This window comes from Erpetoichthys calabaricus, chromosome 5, assembly GCF_900747795.2.
Source record: "Erpetoichthys calabaricus chromosome 5, fErpCal1.3, whole genome shotgun sequence".
In the NCBI taxonomy this organism is placed as follows: Eukaryota; Metazoa; Chordata; class Cladistia; order Polypteriformes; family Polypteridae; genus Erpetoichthys; species Erpetoichthys calabaricus.
In genome coordinates this window covers 185,975,332-185,997,057 of record NC_041398.2, presented here as the reverse complement: position 1 = coordinate 185,997,057, position 21,726 = coordinate 185,975,332, and the positions used below count along the sequence as shown (strand labels likewise).

Here is a 21,726-nt window from a genome sequence, read left to right as displayed (position 1 = left end):
TGATTCTACAATAAAATAAAATAAAGATAAAAAGAGTAATACATTCATCACCCATAAAGCGGATAGCAGACGTGACGTATTATATGTGTACCACATTTCAAGTCAATACGTGAAACGGTTTGCAAGCTACATGTGATTTAAAATCCTGGACAGACCAACGAAAAGCCACGGTAGCAAATTATACAAGAAGATTTTACTGTTTAATAATTTATATTTATATGAAATGTGCTTCTTATATATTACTTCATATTCTCATATGATAATGATGTTAATGTTGTTTATATTGATTTCTATGTTATTGTAAGTGCATCTATGTCTGTATATGTATGTATGTATGTGTGTATATATATATATATATATATATATGAAATATATATATATAAAAAATATATGTGTATATGTATATATATCTGTATATGTGTGTATATGTGTGTGTATATGTGTATATGTATATATATATGACAGCAACACTCATAACAATGACAACACAATTACATTGACAATCATGTTACGTTATTTTTAAAATGTTTCCTTTACTTTTTCATAACCTCTTTAACACACTACTTCTCCGCTGCGAAGCGCGGGTATTTTGCTAGTTACTTATATTTGTTTTAAAAGTATTTTTATTATCAGTCATTTGTGATGAACTTTATAAATTGTAAATTTTCTAGATGGATGGAAGTGCTACCACAGACTGCATCCTTAGCAACAGGAAAAGTCAGGCTATGATACTCAATCAATATAGCAACACACATAACAACCTAATGCCTTATCAGTGTGGTAATTAGGGTTGCTCCGACTTATCGGCCCTCAATCTAAATTAGCGGATCTTAACAAAAAAAAAAAAAAAAAAGACTTGATTGGTGAAAACGCCAATCAAAACTTTATGGTAAATTAGTTGCAGTGCTACTCTGCGAAAGATATTACTGTAGTTCAGCCAGTGTGCATGTTTTTTTTTTGGCTGCAAACTTCCTGCAGTGTACACAAGAGCAGAGAGTGGAAGCTTGTTTTATCAGTGAGCTAAAGGCGATTAGCCTTTACGTTAACACTAGAATTATCAGAGCCTACGAAAAAACTCGTAGATCCGGCCCACCTTAAATCCATTTGCACCACTCCATCAGCGTCTTTTTCCCGTAAATGTGCTGATAAAGACAAGCAGCAACCAGCCTACTATTTTATCATCTTATGCCTTGATTGATTATCTGGGAGTGAAGTGCTGGAGTTTTAGAGTGGAAATAATAGATCCTTATTTGGAACACATGCATTTCATGTGTGTTCCGTTTCTATAATAATCTGTGTAAACACATTGTTAAAACAGAAACGTTTTTCGTATTTTAGCAGTAAATGACAAAATGTTGGCATAAACTATATAATGTGTGAGGTCTGAAGCCCAAAGATCAAATAAACACTTTCACAAAAGGTTCAAGGATAAAATAACGGCTTCCGTGGCGTAGTGTAAGATTTGCTGACTTGTAATCCAGAGTTCCCGGTTCGATTCCGGCTACCTCCTATATTTGCCGTTTTCAGTAGTGAACTGCTCTTATTGTTAATATTTTACAGTACACACATACATTTGGTTTGCATCCGTAACAGACGGTGTACATTTATAGTACTTGTGAAAGTTACCGTTTTATTTTCACTTTTATTCTCTCAGTCACGATCACGATACATACTACCACCCCCCCCACCCAGAGATCTGACGCTGATAGTTTTTATTTGAAACTGGGAATAACTGTAGATGTGAGTGGTGTTTTGAGACAATGGAACTGGACATTCTCTGATCTGGAGGGATAAAAGCTGACACACAAACGCTGGTGAATCTGCCTTCTTCGTATCTCACCGTCACTTGATTTTTTTTATTCCATTTTACTGAGTGTTCCTGCTCACACTGAATTAGTATGCACCTTAAGGTCTATGATGTCAAAGACATACTGACAAAAAAAAAAAAACAAAACAAAACAGAGACATAGGTATACATGATATTTGGAATTATTCATTTTATGACCTGTATAGTACATTTCGGAAAATATTGTGGCACAGATGCAACATTATTCATATTATTCAAATTTATTCACATAACATAAGCTTGTAACCACGTTTCCTCCACAACACCCCCCCCCCCCCCCCCCCCCCCAACCCCCGATCTTGCCAGTCTCCAAGTTGCTGTTTCTTTTGTATACTCCAGGACATGCAGAGGAAAGAATAGTACAGAGCATTAAGTTCAGCGCTATATGCAATCATCAAATTCAAGTGTTAACAGTTCACACACACGCAAGGACTGTCCTTCCTACATCTACAACATGTGTACCTGTTGCAGTGCGCACACTTCTCTCTATGCTGTGGTTTCTATTACACACCTGAAAGAAAGACAATATATGTGACATTTTGAAGAAATCATTTTATGACTTGAATAGTACCAATCAGAAAACATCATCGCACTAATGCAATATTGTTTGAAAACGAATCATCAGATCAGGTGTGAATTTATGCTGGCGCTGTTACTTAGAGTCAGATCAGGTGGGGCGGGGTGGGGGGGTACAGCGTGATCGTGATTTGAGAGAATAAAACTGAAAAAAGCTAACTTTTACAAGTACAATAAATTTATACCCAATGTCTCATATATTTGTCTCTTTCTTTTTTTCCTCTGTGCTGCATTGACACTGTGCACCAGAAGGCATGAGCTTATTCAGTGCAAGCAGGAACACACAGGTGGCCATTTGCTGTGTGCTATAACACGTATGACCTGGCGGTGATCAACGCACATGTACTGTGCAAGGCATGCACCGGGGCCACTGAGAAAAGAAGAGTGTTCATGGCTCACCTTACAGAGGAACTTTGTCGTCGCATCTTACTAGAAAAGGTGATGAAAAAAAGAAAAGGAGGATGCAACATCGACAAGCTTCTGTTCCAAGACAGCCGTTTCCCCCAGGAAAGTAAACTGAGTCAGTGTCAGGTGCCCTTTCAATGTAACAGAAACCACAGCATAGAGAAAAGTGTGTGCATTGCAACAGGTACACATGTTGTAAATGTAGGATGGAAGTTCCTTGTGTGTGTGTGTGTGTGTCTTTCTGAACTGTTAACATTTGAATTTGATGACTGCATATAGCGCTGAACTTAAAGCTCTGTACTATTCTTTCCTCTGCATGTCCTGGAGTACAAAAGAAACAGCATACAGCAACGTGGAGACTGGCAAGATCAGAAAACAAACAAACAAACAAAAAAAAAAAAATGTGGTCACTGATTACAAGTACAAGATGTTATGCGAATTGAATATGAATAATATTGCATCTGTACCACAATGTTTTCTGAAATGTACTATACAGGTTGTAAAATGAATATCATATATACCTATGCTTGTTTTGGTTTTTTTTTTGTTAGTGCGTCTTTGACATCATAGACCATACGGTACATACTAATTCAGCATGAGCAGGAACACTCAATAAAGCTGAATAAAAAAAAATCAAGTGACGCTGAGATACGAAGAAGGCAGATTCACCAGCTTTTATCCCTCCAGATCATAGAATTTCCAGTTCCATTGTCTCAAAACACCACTCACATCTATAGTTATTCCCAGTTTCAAATAAAAACTATCAGCGTCAGATCCCCGGGTGGGGGGGGGCAGTAGTACGTATTGTGATCATGACTGAGAGAATAAAAGTGAAAATGGTAACTTCACAAGTACTATAAATGTACACCATCTGTTACGGACGCAAACCAAATGTATGTGTGTACTGTAAAATATTAATAATAAGAGCAGATCACTATTGAAAATGGCAAATATAGGAGCGAGTTGGGATCGAACCGGGGACTCTTGATTACAAGTCAGCATATCTTACAGCTACGCCACAGAAGCTGTTGTTTCATCTTTGAACCTTTTTTGAAAAGTGTTTATTTGATCTTTGGAGTTCAGACTTCACACTTTATATAGTTTATGCCAACATTTTGTCATTTACTACTAAAATATGAAAAATGTTTCTGTTTTAACAATGTGTTTTCTTATTGTAGAAACGGAACACACATGAAATGCATGTGTTCCAAATAACGATCTATTATTTTCACTCTAAAACTCCAGCACTTCACTCCCAGATAATCAATCAAGGCATGAGCTGGGAGAACTTTGTGCACACTCTGCAGCTGTTGGGGGATGGAATAGTAGGCTGCTTGTCTTTATCGGCACATTTACAGGACAAAAGACACTGATGGAGAGGTGTGAACGGATTTAATGTGGGCCAGATCTACAAGATTTTTCGTAGACTCTGGTAATTCTAGTGTTAAAGAAAGTGGAGCAATAAATTTAAAATAAGGAATCGGAGAAGTCATCCTGTAGACAAATGTCAAGAAAAGCTACTTTAATTCAGACCTTTTTATCTTGTACTTTAAATTAAAACAGACACTGCTTGAGTTTGGACAGAGAGCTTGTTTAAAATGTAGCAGCTTACAGAAACTAAAAAGCTTAAAGAAAATAAAGATGAATTCGAAATTGCTGCTTAATAAACAATATTTTTAATTTTTTTTTTTTTTTTAAGATTTGCATTGTGTTTATTATTTGTTTCTGCATGTCACACAGCTTAAGTTTTGGTAAGAAGGTAAGTAGTATATAATTAAAATGGTAATCCATATTTTATAATTAAAGCTCAAGAATTATGAATGTCTAGCTAATACAAGAAAAAAAAAACACCTGTATAAACAGGGTAAATGTACTGTATATTTTAACTGCACAACACTGTAGTGCATTTAATGATTTACAATTATTAAAACCTACCAGGGGGCTTCGCCCCTTGCTTGCTTCGCTCACCAAACCCCGTGTTTGGTTTTCCGGATACACACTTAAGATTTTTTTTTTTCCTTGAATTGTTGCTATTTCATTAGTTTCACTTTTATTTCAGAACTTATGTAAAAACAAGATTTGGAATCTTTCAAGTCCCAATATGCTGAATCTTTTAAATGAGGGCAGTGAGACATGTGTTTAACGACTTTGTCAGGTTAGAGATGATGAAAACTGGAATTCAAAAGACTCAAAAAAAAAAAAAAAAAACCGCAGGCGCGAAACACATGGAGAGCAAGATACAGAATATGGAAGCAGAAAAAAATGAAAGTGTCAAAAAAAAAAAAAAAGTAAGCATCGCATTACAGTAATCCCTCGCTATATCGCGCTTCGCCTTTCGCGGCTTCACTCCATCGCGGATTTTATATGCAAGCATATTTAAATATATATCGCGGATTTTTGCGGACAATGGGTCTTTTAATTTCTGGTACATGCTTCCTCAGTTGGTTTGCCCAGTTGATTTCATACAAGGGATGCTATTGGCAGATGGCTGAGAAGCTACCCGGCTTACTTTTCTGTCTCTCTTGCGCTGACTTTCTCTGATCCTGACGTAGGGGGATTGAGCAGGGGGGCTGTTCGCACACCTAGACGATAAGGACGCTCGTCTAAAAATGCTGAAAGATTATCCTCACGTTGCTATCTTTTGTGCAGCTGCTTCCTGAAACGACATGCTGCACGGAGCTTCTCATACTTAAAAGCTCGCACGGAGCTTCTCATACTTAAAAGCTCGAAGGGCACGTATTGATTTTTGATTGAAAAACAAACTGTCTCTCTCTCTCTCTCTCCCCCTGCTCCTGACGGAGTGGGTGTGAGCTGCCGCCTTCAACAGCTTTGTGCCGCGGTGCTTCGCATACTTAAAAGCAAACAGCCCTATTGATTTGTTTGCTTTCCTCTGTCTTTCTGACAGACTCTGCTCCTGACGCGCACTCCTTTGAAGAGGAAAATATGTTTGCATTCTTTTAATTGTGAGACGGAACTGTCATCTCTGTCTTGTCATGGAGCACAGTTTAAACTTTTGAAAAAGAGACAAATGTTTGTTTGCAGTGTTTGAATAACGTTCCTGTCTCTCTACAACCTCCTGTGTTTCTGCGCAAATCTGTGACCCAAGCATGACAATATAAAAATACCATATAAACATATGGTTTCTACTTCGCGGATTTTCTTATTTCACGGGTGGCTCTGGAACGCAACCCCCGCGATGGAGGAGGGATTACTGTAGTGCAAAGAAAGAGAAATTATTACTTGGAGAAATAACGAAAAGTCGAATAGAGATCAAATATATGGACACAGGTGATATGTCAGAAGCATGTAAATATTGTAAGTTTAAGTCAGAGAATTTCAAAAACGTGTTTTACCTCACATGCATTTATTGGTTACTTTGCAAAAAAAATTATCAACTGATGATGATGTAGATCACTTTGTCTGTGCTGAAATTCCAGAGAAACCTTTCCTGAATTATCTCTAACCTGCTCTGCATGTGTTTGGCCCTTTTGTTTTGTAACCTCTTTATGACGTTTTACTTTGTTTTCTACTCTGTCTTTTATTTCTGACCTTGCTTTGTCCTGCTTTTTTTTCCAATGACACCTGATCCGTGGTGATTATTTTCCCTTGTTCGAGTATTAATTTGTTTGTTTGCGCTACTGCGATCTTTACTTTCTTTTTTTATACTTTGTAATTTTCCTACTTTCATATTTTTTAACTTTCTCCACATTTGTATTGCGCATACGTTTTTTTTTTTTTTTGAGCCTTTTGAATTCCACTGCTGTCATAATCTGCTCTGCAGATTAGCGCCAAAGTTTGTGTACGTCTTTATGAAGTTCTACTTTGTCTTTTACTCTGTCTTTTAATTCTGAGCCCGAATGGAAGTGCTTTGTTTCAATTCCACTGGCTACGGGCTGATAATTACTTGCCTTATTTTCTGAATTTCCACCTAGACTATTTTTTCTTTTTTGCTCTTTTTTCTCTCCAACACTTTTGAGTCTCTTTTCTCTGCGCTGCTTTCTTCTTTGCTTATTCGTCGACGTTTCATTTATAACGTATTGTCCTTATATGCTTTATATGCGCTGAGACCCTGGATCTGTGTGTGCTCAAATCCTTCACAAGACTGAATGTTTTGCTGCCCCATTGTCTTATTTGATAGATTGTAAGTAGGGCGTGTCTTGCAAGAATCTCATGTTCTATCATTCTTTGTGAGCAAAATTGATACTATCCGCTGTGGTATTTTGTTCAAACTGGCTATGACCTTCCTACTGTTAAACTGGGCATTGTCTTAGAATCCTTTGCCCTAATCTCACTTTCAGTTAAAAAGAACTATTGACACCCTTAAACCAGCTCCCAGCCCTCTCGATATTGTACCACCATGCCTCTTAGTGTAAGCCTTTGATGTTTTGGGCCCACCTTTACTAGCCATTATCAATGATTCTATAAGTGCGGGGGTTGGACCCTCATTTTTTTAAACATGCTGTGGTCCGTCCCTGTCTAAAAAAGGCAGAATTAGATCCTAGTGTTTTAGCCAATTTTCGCCCAATTTCCCAACTGCCATTTCTGGCTAAAATTCTAGAAAGAATTATTTATAATCAATTGGTCGATCACTTTAACTCCAATAATTTATTTGAGATCTACCAATCTGGCTTTAGGCGTTTTCATGGTGTTGAGACGGCCCTCCTGAAAGTATTCAATGACATCTCTATTATTACAGACTCAGGTGACGTGGCAGTCCTTCTCCTCCTTGACCTGTCCGCTGCCTTTGACACTACTGACCATGAGATATTGCTGAGGCGGCTTGAAACAACTTGTTGGGCTTAAAGGGGCTGCTCTTAACTGGTTCAGGTCATATTTAACTGGTAGACACTTTTCATCCATCCATCCTCTTCCGCTTATCCGAGGTCGGGTCGCGAGGGCAGCAGCTTGAGCAGAGATGCACAGACTTCCCTCTCCCCGGCCACTTCTTCTAGCTCTTCCAGGAGAATCCAGAGGCGTTCCCAGGCCAGCCGGGAGACACAGTCCCTCCAGCGTGTCCTGGGTCTTCCCCGGGGCCTCCTCCCGGTTGGACGTGCCCGGAACACCTCACCAGGGAGGCGTCCAGGAGGCATCCTGATCAGATGCCCGAGCCACCTCATCTGACTCCTCTCGATTCGGAGGAGCAGCGGCTCTACTCTGAGCCCCTCCCGGATGACTGAGCTTCTCACCCTATCTTTAAGGGAGAGCCCAGACACCCTGCGGAGAAAACTCATTTCAGCCGCTTGTATTCGCGATCTCGTTCTTGTGGTCACTACCCATAGCTCATGACCATAGGTGAGGGTAGGAACATAGATCGACTGGTAAATTGAGAGCTTTGCCTTATGGCTCAGCTCCTTTTTCACCACGACAGACCGATGCAGAGCCCGCATCACTGCGGACGCCGCACCGATCCACCTGTCGATCTCACGCTCCATTCTACCCTCACTCGTGAACAAGACCCCGAGATACTTGAACTCCTCCACTTGGAGCAGGATCTCGCTCCCAACCTTGAGAGGGCACTCCACCCTTTTCCGGCTGAGGACCATGGTCTCAGATTTGGAGGTGCTGATTCCCATCCCAGCCGCTTCACACTCAGCTGCGAACCGATCCAGAGAGAGCTGAAGATCACGGCCTGATGAAGCAAACAGGACAACATCATCTGCAAAAAGCAGTGACCCAATCCTGAGTCCACCAAGCCGGACCCCCTCAACACCCTGGCTGCGCCTAGAAATTCTGTCCATAAAAGTTATGAACAGAATCGGTGACAAAGGGCAGCCCTGGCGGAGTCCAACTCTCACTGGAAACGAGTTCGACTTACTGCCGGCAATGCGGACCAAGCTCCGACACCGATCGTACAGGGACCGAACAGCTCTTATCAGGAGGTCTGGTACCCCATACTCTCAGAGCACCCCCCACAGGATTCCCCGAGGGACACGGTCGAACGCCTTTTCCAAGTCCACAAAACACATGTAGACTGGTTGGGCGAACTCCCATGCACCCTCCGGGACCCTGCTAAGGGTGTAGAGCTGGTCCACTGTTCCGCGACCAGGACAAAAACCACACTGTTCCTACTAAATCCGAGGTTTGTCTATCCGACGGATCCTCCTCTCCAGAACCGCCGAATAGACTTTTCCAGGGAGGCTGAGGAGTGTGATCCCTCTGTAGTTGGAACACACCCTCCGGTCCCCCTTCTTAAAGAGGTCCCCCTTCTTAAAGAGGGGGACCACCACCCCGGACTTCCAATCCAGGGGCACTGTCCCTGATGTCCATGCGATGTTGCAGAGACGTGTCAACCAAGACAGCCCTACAACATCCAGAGCCTTGAGGAACTCCGGGCGTATCTCAACCACCCCCGGGGCCCTGCCACCAAGGAGTTTTTTTGACCACCTCGGTGACCTCAGTCCCAGAGATGGGGAAGCCCACCTCCGTGTCCCAGGGCTCTGCTTCCTCATTGGAAGGCATGTTAATGGGATTGAGGAGGTCTTCAAAGTACTCCCCCCACCGACCCACAACGTCCCGAGTCGAGGTCAGCAGCGCACCATCCCCACCATACACAGTGTTGACACTGTACTGCTTCCCCCTCCTGAGACGCCGGACCAGAATCTCCTCGAAGCCGTCCGAAAGTCGTTCTCCATGGCCTCCCCAAACTCCTCCCATGCCCGAGTTTTTGCCTCAGCAACCACCGAAACCGCATTCCGCTTGGCCTGCCGGTACCTATCAGCTGTCTCCAGAGTCCCACAGGACAAAAGGGACCTGTAGGACTCCTCCTTCAGCTTGACGGCATCCCTCACCGCCGGTGTCCACCAACGGGTTCGGGGATTGCCGCCACAACAGGCACCGACTACCTTACGGCCACAGCTCCGGTCAGCCGCCTCAACAATGGAGGCACGGAACATGGCCCATTCGGACTCAATGTCCCCCACCTCCCTCGGGACATGGTCGAAGTTCTGCCAGAGGTGGGAGTTGAAGCTACTTCTGACAGGGGGCTCTGCCAGACGTTCCCAGCAGACCCTCACAACACGTTTGGGTCTACCAGGCCTGATCGGCATCCTCCCCCACCATCGGAGTCAACTCACCACCAGGTGGTGATCAGTTGACAACTCCGCCCCTCTCTTCACCCGAGTGTCCAAGACATGTGGCCGCAAGTCCGACGACATGACCACAAAGTCGATCATCGAACTGAGGCCTAGGGTGTCCTGGTGCCAAGTGCACATATGAACACCCCTATGCTTGAACATGGTGTTTGTTATGGAGAATCCGTGGCAAGCACAGAAGTCCAATAACAAAACACCACTCGGGTTCAGATTGGGGGGGGCCATTCCTCCCAATCACGCCCTTCCAGGTCTCACTGTCATTGCCCACGTGAGCATTGAAGTCTCCCAGCAGTACGAGGGAGTCCCCAGAAGATATGCCCTCCAGCACCCCCTCCAGGGACTCCAAAAAGGGTGGGTACTCCGTACTGCTGTTCGGTGCATACGCACAAACAACAGTTAGGACCCGTCCCCCCACCCGAAGGCGGAGGGAGGCTACCCTCTCGTCCACCAGGGTAAACCCCAATGTATAGGCTCCAAGTCGGGAGGCAATAAGTATACCCACACCCGCTCGGCGCCTCTCACCAGGGGCAACTCCAGAGTGGTAGAGAGTCCAGCCCCTCTCAAGGAGATCACTAGCTCAGGCTCCATCCCCTTCAGAGAGGTGACAATCCCATGTCCCAAGAGCCAGCTTCTGTAGCCGAGGATCGGACCGCCAAGGTCCCCACCTTCGGCCACTACCCAACTCACACTGTACCCGACCTCCTTGGCCCCTCCCATAGGTGGTGAGCCTATGAAAAGACACGTTTCACTGACTTTAAATTCCTCTTTTTCGTCTACTGCTCCTCTTAAATATGGTGGATGGCTAATAATTTTCTTGATCTGAATCAAAATAAAACGGAGTTGCTTATAGTGGGTCCATCAGCTAAAGCCCAATTGGTCTTGGACTTCTCGGCTCTCTCTCGGTCTTTTGCAAACATCAAGTCTGCAATCTTGGTGTAATCTTTGACAGTAACCTCTCTTTTGAGAAACAAGTAAATTCTGTAGTCAAGAGTTGCTTTTTCCAGCTTTGTTTATTAGGTAAGATCAAGCCTTTTTTATCTTCTAGAGATGTTGAGAAAGCTACTCATGCTTTTATTTTTTCTCGCCTTGATTACTGCAACTCGCTGTATTCTGGGATTAGCAAATCCCTGATACACAGGTTACAGTTGGTCCAGAATGCTGCCGCTCGCTTTCTGGTTGGGGCAAGAAAGTATGACTGTTTCTCCTATTTTAGCTTCTTTACACTGGCTGCCTGTCAGTTTTTGAACTGATTTTGAAATCTTGTTGCTAGTTTTTAAATCTTTACATGGGCTTGCTCCTGCCTATTTATCCAAATTGTGTGCTTTAGAGTGCTTAGATCTTCTGGTCAGTTGTCTCTTGTTGTCCCTCGTACCAAGTGTAAAACCAAGGGGGACAGGGATTTTGCAGCTGCTGCTCCTCGCCTGTGGAACTCTTTACCTCATTACATAAAGGAGTCGTCTACAATTGAACTGTTTAAAACAAGATTAAAGACTCATTTCTATTCACTTGCATTCCGTGACCTTCAGTAATATAATTATAATAGTTATATAATCACAATGAGGAAACCATTACTTCTATTTATTATTTAATTTTATTTTTATTTATGTTCATATATTTTTATTTCTATTTATGTTATTTGTTTTTCTTTTATTCTATTATTGTAAAGCACTTTGGCCATAGCATTCCTATGTTGTTTTAAATGTGCTATATAAATAAATTGACATTGACGACGATAAACTCTATGACCAAAAAAATCTTCTAAAAAGACCCCTTAAACATATAAATTTGTGTTGCGTGTGAAGACAGCAAATGCCATGTGTTAAAAATAAACATAACCCACTGCAAGGGAAAAGTCCCTATTGTAAAATTAAATTATACTTTGGCATTCAATTACATCAACTGACTAGTGGTAAAAGTGAACAATATGCTGTCTCAGCATGTGCTGCCTGTTCACAGTTGCGATGATAGTGTTGGAGTTGATGTACAGTTGAAAGAACTGGCTGCTACATTTGTGACAATATGAACTGCAAAAAATGCATTTGAAGTAAATAGTGTATTTCTTCTCGGTCAGAGGAGGGTGAAATGGACAGCTGTTAACACTAGAATTACCAAAGCTTACAAAAAAACTCTGAAATCCGGCCCACCTTAAATCCCCGTGCACCTCTCCATCAGCGTCTTTCGTCTTATGTATGTGTTGATAAGCTCAAGTCCTGCGGTGGGTTGGCACCCTGCCCAGTATTGTTTCCTGCCTTGTGCCCTGTGTTGGCTGGGATTGTCTCCAGCAGACCCCCGTGACCCTGTGTTCGGATTCAGCGGGTTGGAAAATTGATGGATGGATGGATGATAAGCTCAAGCAGCCTGCTATCCCATCCTCCCACTGCCGCAGAAACGGCAAAAACCTCTCCCAGCTCAAGCCTTGTATATCAGGGAGTTAGGTACCTACAGCTGTATAGGCTAAAAATGTCATTATTTGGAAAACATGCATTTCATGTGTGTTCCGTGTCTACAAAGATCTGTGTAAGTGTAGGATGACAGGAAATGCAAGAAATGTTGAACACATACCTAAAAGACAAACTTTTTTCATGTTTTAATATTAACAACAAAATTTTGACATGAAGTGTATAATGTGTGAAGACTGAAGTCCATAGCAGATATAACAGAACAAGTGTGCTTTTATTCAAGACTATAACTGAAGAAAATGAAATTGGGTTAGTGTGGTTTGTTGTCGTGATTTATTTGGTAGTACAGCGGTAAGAACTGCTGACTCTTATTCAAAAGGTTGCAGGTTCGAGCCATCCCACGTCTCAAAATAAACGTTTTGAGTAGTGAGCTGCTCTTATTGTTACTATTACACAATAAAAACATACATTTGATTTCAGTCTGTAACAGATGGTGTAAATGTATGGTACTTGTAAAAGTTAGTGTCTCTCGCCCGCCCCCCCCCCGTTTTATTCACTCAGTTGCGTTCACGCTCGCCCAGATCTGACACTATTAGTTTTCAAATAAAGACATGCTGTAACAGAGGTGAACTCAGATTGAGGGTTCTACATCGGAGAAAGAGAACAGAAGTCCTCCCTGCAAGAAATGTCCACTCTCATATAAGAACAACGCAGCTGCACCAGGCGTAAAGGCGAAAGATGGCACTGTTTAGATTGGGGTCCTCAATCACGGTCCTGGAGGGCCACAGTGACTGCAGCTTTTTGCTCCAACCCAATTTCTTAAAAAGAAGCACTTGTTGCTCAAGTAACACATCTGCTTCACTTTAGTGGTCTTGCTTGTTAAGATTTTCAACCCTTCTTGCTTATTTTAGTCTTAAACAGCTGCATTCCTGGTTTTTAATTGCTCCTAATTAGCAATAACATGCAAATGACAAAAGAGAGCAGCATTTCACCATTTAGCTTGTCACCATTTACATCTGTGTGTATTTATCATGCACTATTGGGTTTAATTAAATACATGGAAGGAAAGTGAAGAGAAAAGTGTAGGACTGCGAATTACTCCTCCATTTTAGCCTTCAAATCATTTGGATGATCTCCTTAGAAAGGGGAAGAAAATCTAATGACCTGACATAGCAGAGTTAAAGCACTAACAAGTCATGAAATTAAATTTTTGGCAAGAATTGCTGTCTAATTAAGCAACCGGGTTAGAACAAAAACCTGCAGCCACTGCAGCCCTCCAGGACTGGGATTGAGGACCCCTGGTTTTGATGCAGGAAGAGGTCCAGCGTCACCCTGCCAGTCAGTCTGCCCCACACCTGTCCTTCAAAGAAAAAGCATGGCTTAGAGCTTGCCAAGGTATCGTGCAAAGATCTGTTTGTGATTATGTTTTGTGATGGTCTTTACATAAGAAACATTTATATGTTACTTATATAAAAGCCAGATCGACTGTTATTTACCATGATTTATTTACCTAACTTCCTACAGCGTAAAGTCACAAGTAGACTGCAGAGCTTCCACTGTTTGAATGACACGGGCATGCTCACAAAGTAAATGTGTACTGATGTGACTTTCTTTAGCTGTAGGCAGAAGCTCCTGTCACACCCTACGCAACTGTCTTTGATCCTATTCAGGAAAAGATCCCAGTCGCCCCACGGGAGAAAGACTTTCCAAGACTAAGGTCATAAAGCTTATGAAACCATTTTTGGACAAAGGCAGAAATGTAACAACAGTTGCGTGGAGCTTCCACTTGCAGCTGAAGTCACTTCAGTGCACATGCACTCTGTCAGCGTAACCCGTGTCGATCAAACACAGGAAGCTCTGCAGTTTATTTGTGACTTTACAAAGTAGGAAGATAGGTAAATAAATCAAGGTAAATAACATTTGATCTGACTTTTATGTACAAAGTACAGTGACTGCAAAAGTGCGACAGCAGCTTCCACCTGCAGCTATTCACTCTTCAGTATGCGAGTGACTCTTCACGCTAAGTGTTTATATCTGGACAGTGTATGTGCCCAAAAAAGACATCCGACTGCATTCTTGTACCATTGCTCATGTACTGAAGTGTCAGCAGGCATTTTTCGTGGCATTGCACGTGTAATTTGTGAGCATGCCCTTGTCGATCAAACAAAGGAAGCTCTGCAGTCTACTTGTGACTTTATGCTGTAGGAAGATAAGTAAATAAATCAAGGTAAATAACATTTGATCTGGCTTTTATATAAGTAACATTTAAATGTTTCTTATGTAAAGACCATCCCAAAACATAATCACAAACAGGACTTTGCACGATACGTTGGCGAGTTCTGTAAGCCATGCTGCTTTGTTGCAAGACAGGTGTCGGGCAGACTGACTGGCAGGATGATGCCCGACTTCTTGCTGCATCCAAACGGTGCCATCGTTCGCCTTTACGTCTGGTGCTGCTGCGTTGTTCTTTTATGCAAGTGGATGCTTCTTACTATAACCTCTGTTACAGCACGTCTTTATTTGAAAACTAACAGTGTCAGATCGGGGAGTGTGTGAACGCGACTGCCAGAATTAAACTGAATTAAAAAAAAAAACAAACACCAGCCTTTACAAGTTCCATATATTTACACCGTCTGTTAAAGAATTAAATCAAATTTATATTTTTATTGTATGATAGTAACAATAAGAGCAGCTCACTATTCAAAATGTTTATTTTGGGACACATGAAGCCTTGAACTCGCAACCTTTTTAATAGGAGTCAGCAATTCTTACCACTTTACTACCAAAGAAGTCATGACAACAAGCCACACTAACCCAATTTCTTTTTCTTCGGTTATAGTCTTGAAAAAATGTGCACTTGTTCTGTTATATTTGCACCTTTTGTGAAAGTGCTTAATTGATATTTGGATTTCAGTCTCCACACATTATATACTTCATGTCAAAATTTTGTCGTTAGTACTAAAACTTGGAAAAAGTTTGTCTTTTAGGTATGTGGTCAACATTTCTTGCATTTCCTGTCATCCTACACTTACATAGATCTTTGTAGACACGGAACACACATGAAATGTATGTGTTCCAAATAACAATATATTTTTTAGCCTATACAGCTCTAGGTACCTGACTCCCTGATATATAAGGCTTGAGCTGGGAGAGGTTTTTGCCGTTTCTGCAGCGGTGGGAGGATTGGATAGCAGGCTGCTTGGGATTATCGACACATTTACAAGACAAAAGATGCTGACGGAGAGGTGTGGGTGGATTTAAGGTGGGCTGGATTTACAAGTTTTTTCGTAAGCTTTGGTAATTCTAGTGTTAAGAGAGTTGAAAACAAAAAGCCACAGCTTTAGCACATAGTATATACGGAAGCTACAATGCTTATCTAAACTCTTACCTACCATTATGCCATATGCAAAGTAAAAGAATAATACTGTAGGAGACAAAGGCACTTCTCAAACAAATGGGGTCAAGTATCTGTAGTGGTCTACGGGATGTGTGTTTCTTTTATACACTCATTACAATGTAGAAAATAGGTTTCTATTTTGTCTCAGTGTCAAGTCTTTTGTTTAGTTTATTTTTCTCACCCTCTGCCCTTCCATAGTTCTTTATTTTTTTTTAAATATTTGTCCAACACATGAGTAAAAGGGTAGCACCGCAAACATTTTAGCGAGTTGTCCTCAGATGTGTGTTCTCATTTGAGAATCACGTTTGGCCCCCCAAGACTAATAACCAGTAGCTGTCCATTTTATTTTCACTGAAATGCATCTTCAGTTTCAATAATTACATTTTCAACATCAAAGCTAAAACATTTTTCTAACAATTTACAGACTTGAGAAAATGTTTTAACTAACTTAAGAACAAAGAATTTTCTGCAGAATACGCAACATCTATAAATACATTTAATAAACCTTCAGCAAAAACTCTTAAGTCGGAGCAGTTATAAAAACTGCAGCAAAGCTGAGAAACACAGATAGATCACAAGGCGATAAAACAATAGTGTTTCCTAATGACTGACATACAATGGTACTGCCAAAGTTAGCCATATACAAAGAAAAACAACTTTAAACACAAATTTCTAAAAAAAAAGAATCTAAAATACAGAGAATTTTAATTTGTGCTTATGTATTGAGAAACCATGGGCACTGACTGTCAACTGGCTTCTTTTCTAATGTAGATAACTACTTATTGGAGAAACTCCTTGGTAGTTCAGATTTCTTTAAACATTTAATATTCTGCATACATTATTTACATAATTAAATTTCTCTTACCAGTTCGACAGATCATTATGGAATGTAGTTTTGGTGTTTTCTGAAATCCACCACATTCCTGGTGATTTCACAATTCGCTTTCCTGGTGCCCGCGAGACCACAGGTTTCAAAATTTCCTCATAATTATCCTCATGCAATGATGGAAGCATTTGTCTTTTATTTTTCTTTTTAGAATTTCCTGAGAAAAATATTTTATATTAGTCAACTAATGTAAAAACATTGATTCTACAGAATAAGGCAGAATCATATGAAGATCATAAGAAATATTATGTTAATGAAGATACATTTGTTGTACCATGCAGGCCATACAGTGCTGTAAAAACATTTGTGCCCTTGATATTGTCTATTTTTGCATATACGTCACAATCAATGGCTTTAGATCTTTCAAAAAATACAATATTAGATAAAGGGAACCAGAGTAAACATTTAACACCATTTCTAAATTTCACTAATATATTTAAGAAATAAAAATATCCAATATCTGTCAAAAAGTAACTTCTCGCTTAATTACTCAAACAGCTGACCCAAGTTAATAATTAGACTCAGTTGACTGAATACATTCAAACCTGATTGTAGCCAGCCCAGCATGAGCTTAACCTCGCCATATATTTATGCTTACCATGAGAAGAAAGTAGTTACCATAAGGTTTCTAGAACACCACTGTGTCTTGATAAAAGGACATTCTAGAAGAGATAAAATCTACAAGCTAGGAAAGGGTTACAAAGAACCTAGTACTACATTGCACCACAGCGAGAGCCATTATTTCCAAACTGAGAATACCAGGACCAATCTTCTATCTTCCCAGAAAAGGCTGGCCAGCCATTTTTACCCCAAGGACACAGCAATGATTCATTGAAGATGGCACAGAGGCTCCCAGAATAACATCCAAAGAACTGCAGGCTTCTTTAACCTCAGCAAAGGTCAATGATCATGATACTAAAAAACTGAAAATCACTGGCTGTCTCACATTGGCAAAGAAACACTGAAATGATTCTGAAAGTTGTGGTAATAATCTTCTATGGATAGAGGAGTAAAAAGTCAATTCTTTGGATGGAAAAGATGACACTGTGTTTGGCATAAAGCAAACTTAGCATTTGAAATTAACATAATCATAGTTACTGATGCTGGAAGGCTTGACATTACTAAAGGAAAAATTAATTCTGTACTTTACAAGAAAATTAAGGAGACTGTCCAGTCACCAGTCTGTGATCTATAACTGAAGCGTAATTGGGTTATGCAGAACAATGACAGAAAACACAAAAGGAAATCTACAAATGAATTTCTCAGAAGAAATACAATTAATGCTCTGTAGTGTTCTAAAAATTCTGTGAACTTGAAATAAGCAAACTGTCTGTCTGACCTAAATTCCTTAGCAGCATTGTTAAAGACTGACATCAAATCATAGGAAGCATTTAGTTATGATTATTGGTGCTAAATGTGTTGCAATAAAGTATTAAAAAGTATGGAAGCAATTACTTTTTCACATGGCTGACCAGAGTGTTGGAAAACTTTGTTCCTTTAATGAGAGAAAAGCTAAGCAAATGACACCTTTTATTGGCTAACTAAAAAGATTACAATATGCAAGCTTTCGAGGCAACTCAGGCCCCCTTCTTCAGGCAAGATGTTTACATCTTGCCTGAAGAAGGGGCCTGAGTTGCCTCGAAAGCTTGCATATTGTAATCTTTTTAGTTAGCCAATAAAAGGTGTCATTTTGCTTGGCTTTTCTCTACATTCATTATGGCTAACACGGTACAACACCCTAGTACTTCCTTTAATAAAAAAGTAATGATTTAAAAACTGCACTGTGTGTTCACGCAGGTTTCCTTTCTCTAAAATTTCCTTTTGTCTAAAAGTTCCTTAACATAACATGGATCTGGGTCACAACAGGCAGTGTTCAAATTACTGTCTAGTTTCCCTGCAAAACTAAGATGCCACACTGATGGAAAAGCTACATGGTCCAATGTCTGAAGGCTGTCTTCCACAAATGAATTTAGTTCAGTCAGACCTGTTTTATTTGTTATTGCCAATCTACAAACATAATCTGCTGCATCCTTTATGTTAGTGACAATACTTCAAATTTACCATGCATTCATGCACTTTTTACTAGATGCAGAGCAAATTGCTCAAACATATGAATCAAACTTTTACATGGCTTTTATTAAACTTAATTGCTCAACTGTAGTGGGTTTATGACCTGATTAAAGACACTTTATTCCCTCCCTTCAGAAGTTACACTTGCTAACAAACACCTTAGCCTTTTCATACTTACAAAGGTATCAGAAAAGACTGCCCCTGGTCCACATTATTTTTCAATCTTGGTCAACTCTTTATCATTAGCCCCTTAAAACTGGTCCTTTATTAACGTCTACCACTATACGCCATTCTCGAAAAGTCCTCATACACAATCAACATGTTGTTTTTGCTGGACAGTATCACTTTAGATCACCACCCCCACCCCACCACCAAATATTTAAACTGTTTAGTTCCAAACAAGCTCTGTCTGGCCATAAAAAAAATGATCAAATCTTCTTTCCTCATTTAAATTGTGTCTGCCAAAGTTTTTTCTTTTGCTATCTATCCTCTGGGCAAATTTATTAGAAATCTTAGTAGAGCGGTTACTACTTTATTAAAGTACTGTTACTACAGGTACAACAACTCTAATCCTTGATGCTTAGAACCAGAAATACCTTGAAATATTTGCATATACATATTTTGGGGATGAGCCACAAGTCTAAACTCAAAATTTGGTTCATATACACCTAATGCATATCACCTAAGGTTAATTTTATACAATATTTTAAAAAATTTTGTGCATGAAACAAAGTTTGTGCACAGTAGCATAAGCAGCATACCAGTATTACCTGTTGAAAAACAGGTCTAACAGTAAATGAATGAGACAGAATGGCACAGTAGATATGAAAATGATACAGAAGGCTTCCTTCAATCTTTTTAAATAGTTTTTGGACAAATTTAAAATTCTACTATTCATCATTGGAGCAGCAGACAGGGGGGCATAAATTTCTACACCTCCACAGTAGCCCCCTGTGGATGGGACAGATGCACCAGGACTCTAAATACTTGGATATCGTCCTTTTACAGAAACACCCAGTTTCACAGCTGTGCTGTGCTCTGAAACCAGACTGAAAGGGTTCCATCAAATTATTAGAAGTTAAGTAGTTGGTGAGTTGGGAAGCTACAACATGCTCAAGAACTTTGAACAGAAAAGGTAAGTGGGAAACAGGCCGAAAATTGTTAAAATTGTCAGCATCAACACCAGGCTTTTTTAACACTGGGGTTACAGAAGCGGTTTTAAAAGTGAGCGGCACAAAGCCAGTGTCAAGGGATGGGTTTATTATTGCTGTAATAGTTGGGATTATGGCATGAAGGCAGGATTTAAGTAGTGTGGTGGGGATGGGGTCCAGTACACAAGTAGTTGGCCTCATCTTACAAAGCAGGTCATTAACAAAAGCAGATGTGACTGGTGAGAACTTAGAGAAGGAGCTGGAAAGAGTGGGAAAACAGGAAAAGATATAAACATATAAACAGATGATACATTTATGTTAGTTGAATTATTTAGATCTTTATTTTTGTTAAGGAAAAGTAGAGGAATTTCTCACAGACTTCAGTAGAAGAGGTAGTTGGGCCAGATGTCGGGTTGGAGTAGTTTATAAACTACAAAGAACAAAACCCTTGGGTTATCGTGGCCACTTTCTATTATTCTGCCATAATGGTTGTTCTTGGCAGCAGTTAGTGCTTCTCTGTAAGCTCTCAGGTGGTCAGAGAAAGCCTGGATGTGCACGGTGAGGCCAGTCTTGTGTGACATTCTCTCAAGGCGACGGCCAGCTGCTTTCATAGATCGCAATTCTGAATTATACCAAGGAGCTGAACGCTTAAAGGAAACCTCCTTATGTTTTAAAGGAGCTGTTATATCTAATGCTGAATGAAGGACTGTGTTATAGTGGTCAACAAGACTATCTATTGTCGATGGAATAGGTGAAGACAGTAAAAGATCAGAAATGGACCCAGAAAGGATAGAGGAACAGGTATTTTTAAGGTTTCCATAAGAAATTTGTCATTTACAGGTAAGAGGAGGGAGAGGTAATGAGACAGTTTAAAGTACTACTTTATGGGCGGAGAGTCCCAAATCAGTGCTCTAAGTGTTGGCAACAGATAGTCCAGATGTACAGATCAGATCCAATATATAATCACCAGAGTGGGTGGGAAAATCAACATGTTGTGTCAAGTCAAAACAGTCAAGTAAGGATAGGAATTAATTTCTCAGTTTAGATGTGGGGATGTCAGTATGGATGTTGAAATCATCAAGAACGACTCTCTGGGAAAAGGAACTTAACTGAGTTAACCCTTTGTGGTCGTTAGGCCAGAAAACTGGCCTTAGTAAAAAGTGCGCTATAGGTCGTCAGGCCACCGCTGGTGGCCCTGCAAGTTTCTGACCGATTTGCACAGTCGCCTGGTCGAGAAAAGTGGCCTGTGTTATTCCTACATGCTTGAAAAAATAACTGCTGTAATTATTGGCGTTTTTTCAATAATTAATTACGACTAATGTAGCGTGATGTTGAAAATTAAATACGACTGCAAAGGGTTAATAGTTCAGTCAGATCAGATAAAAAAAATGCATTGTATTTTGGAGGGCGATAAAGAACAATGAGGAAGACAGGACCCGATTCCGTAATTAGTTTAAGAGCCAGGCACTCGAAAGACAATGGACAATCAATTGGGATTCTTTTGATGTTTAACTCCACTCTGACAATTACTGCAAGTCCTCTGCCTTGTCGTGAGCTACGAGGCTCTGTGAGGAAAGTGTAACCAGGTGGTGTCGCCTCTGTGAGAGACGTAAATTCATTCGGTTTTTGCCAAGTCTCTGTTAAACACAGCATATCAAGTTTGGTGTCAATGATGAATTCTGACAGCACCAATGCTTTGCCATTAAGAGATCTCGAATTAAACAATGCAATATTAGTTGATGAGACTTCTTTTTGCACAGAGCCATGATCGGAGTTTATTTTCACATACTGTAAATTTGGCACACTGACACTTCTATTTCCAGGGCCATGAGTAGGATGGCGTATTCCAGAGCAAATGTTGCCTGTGATCTTTTCATTCGCAGCCCGGCAGTGGCGTGATCTGAC

At 40.5% G+C, this 21,726-nt stretch overlaps 1 protein-coding gene across 3 annotated transcripts in view; it reads right to left on the bottom strand.

The window, feature by feature from the left end:
- LOC114642632 (centromere protein C-like) overlaps positions 1-21,726 on the bottom strand; it is a 266,767-nt gene that overhangs the window by 93,694 nt on the left and 151,347 nt on the right. For all 3 annotated transcript variants that reach the window (XM_051928078.1, XM_051928079.1, XM_051928080.1), the window contains one exon: positions 16,580-16,757. In XM_051928078.1, coding sequence (XP_051784038.1) covers positions 16,580-16,757 — 178 coding nt within the window. The remainder of the gene's footprint in view (positions 1-16,579; positions 16,758-21,726) is intronic.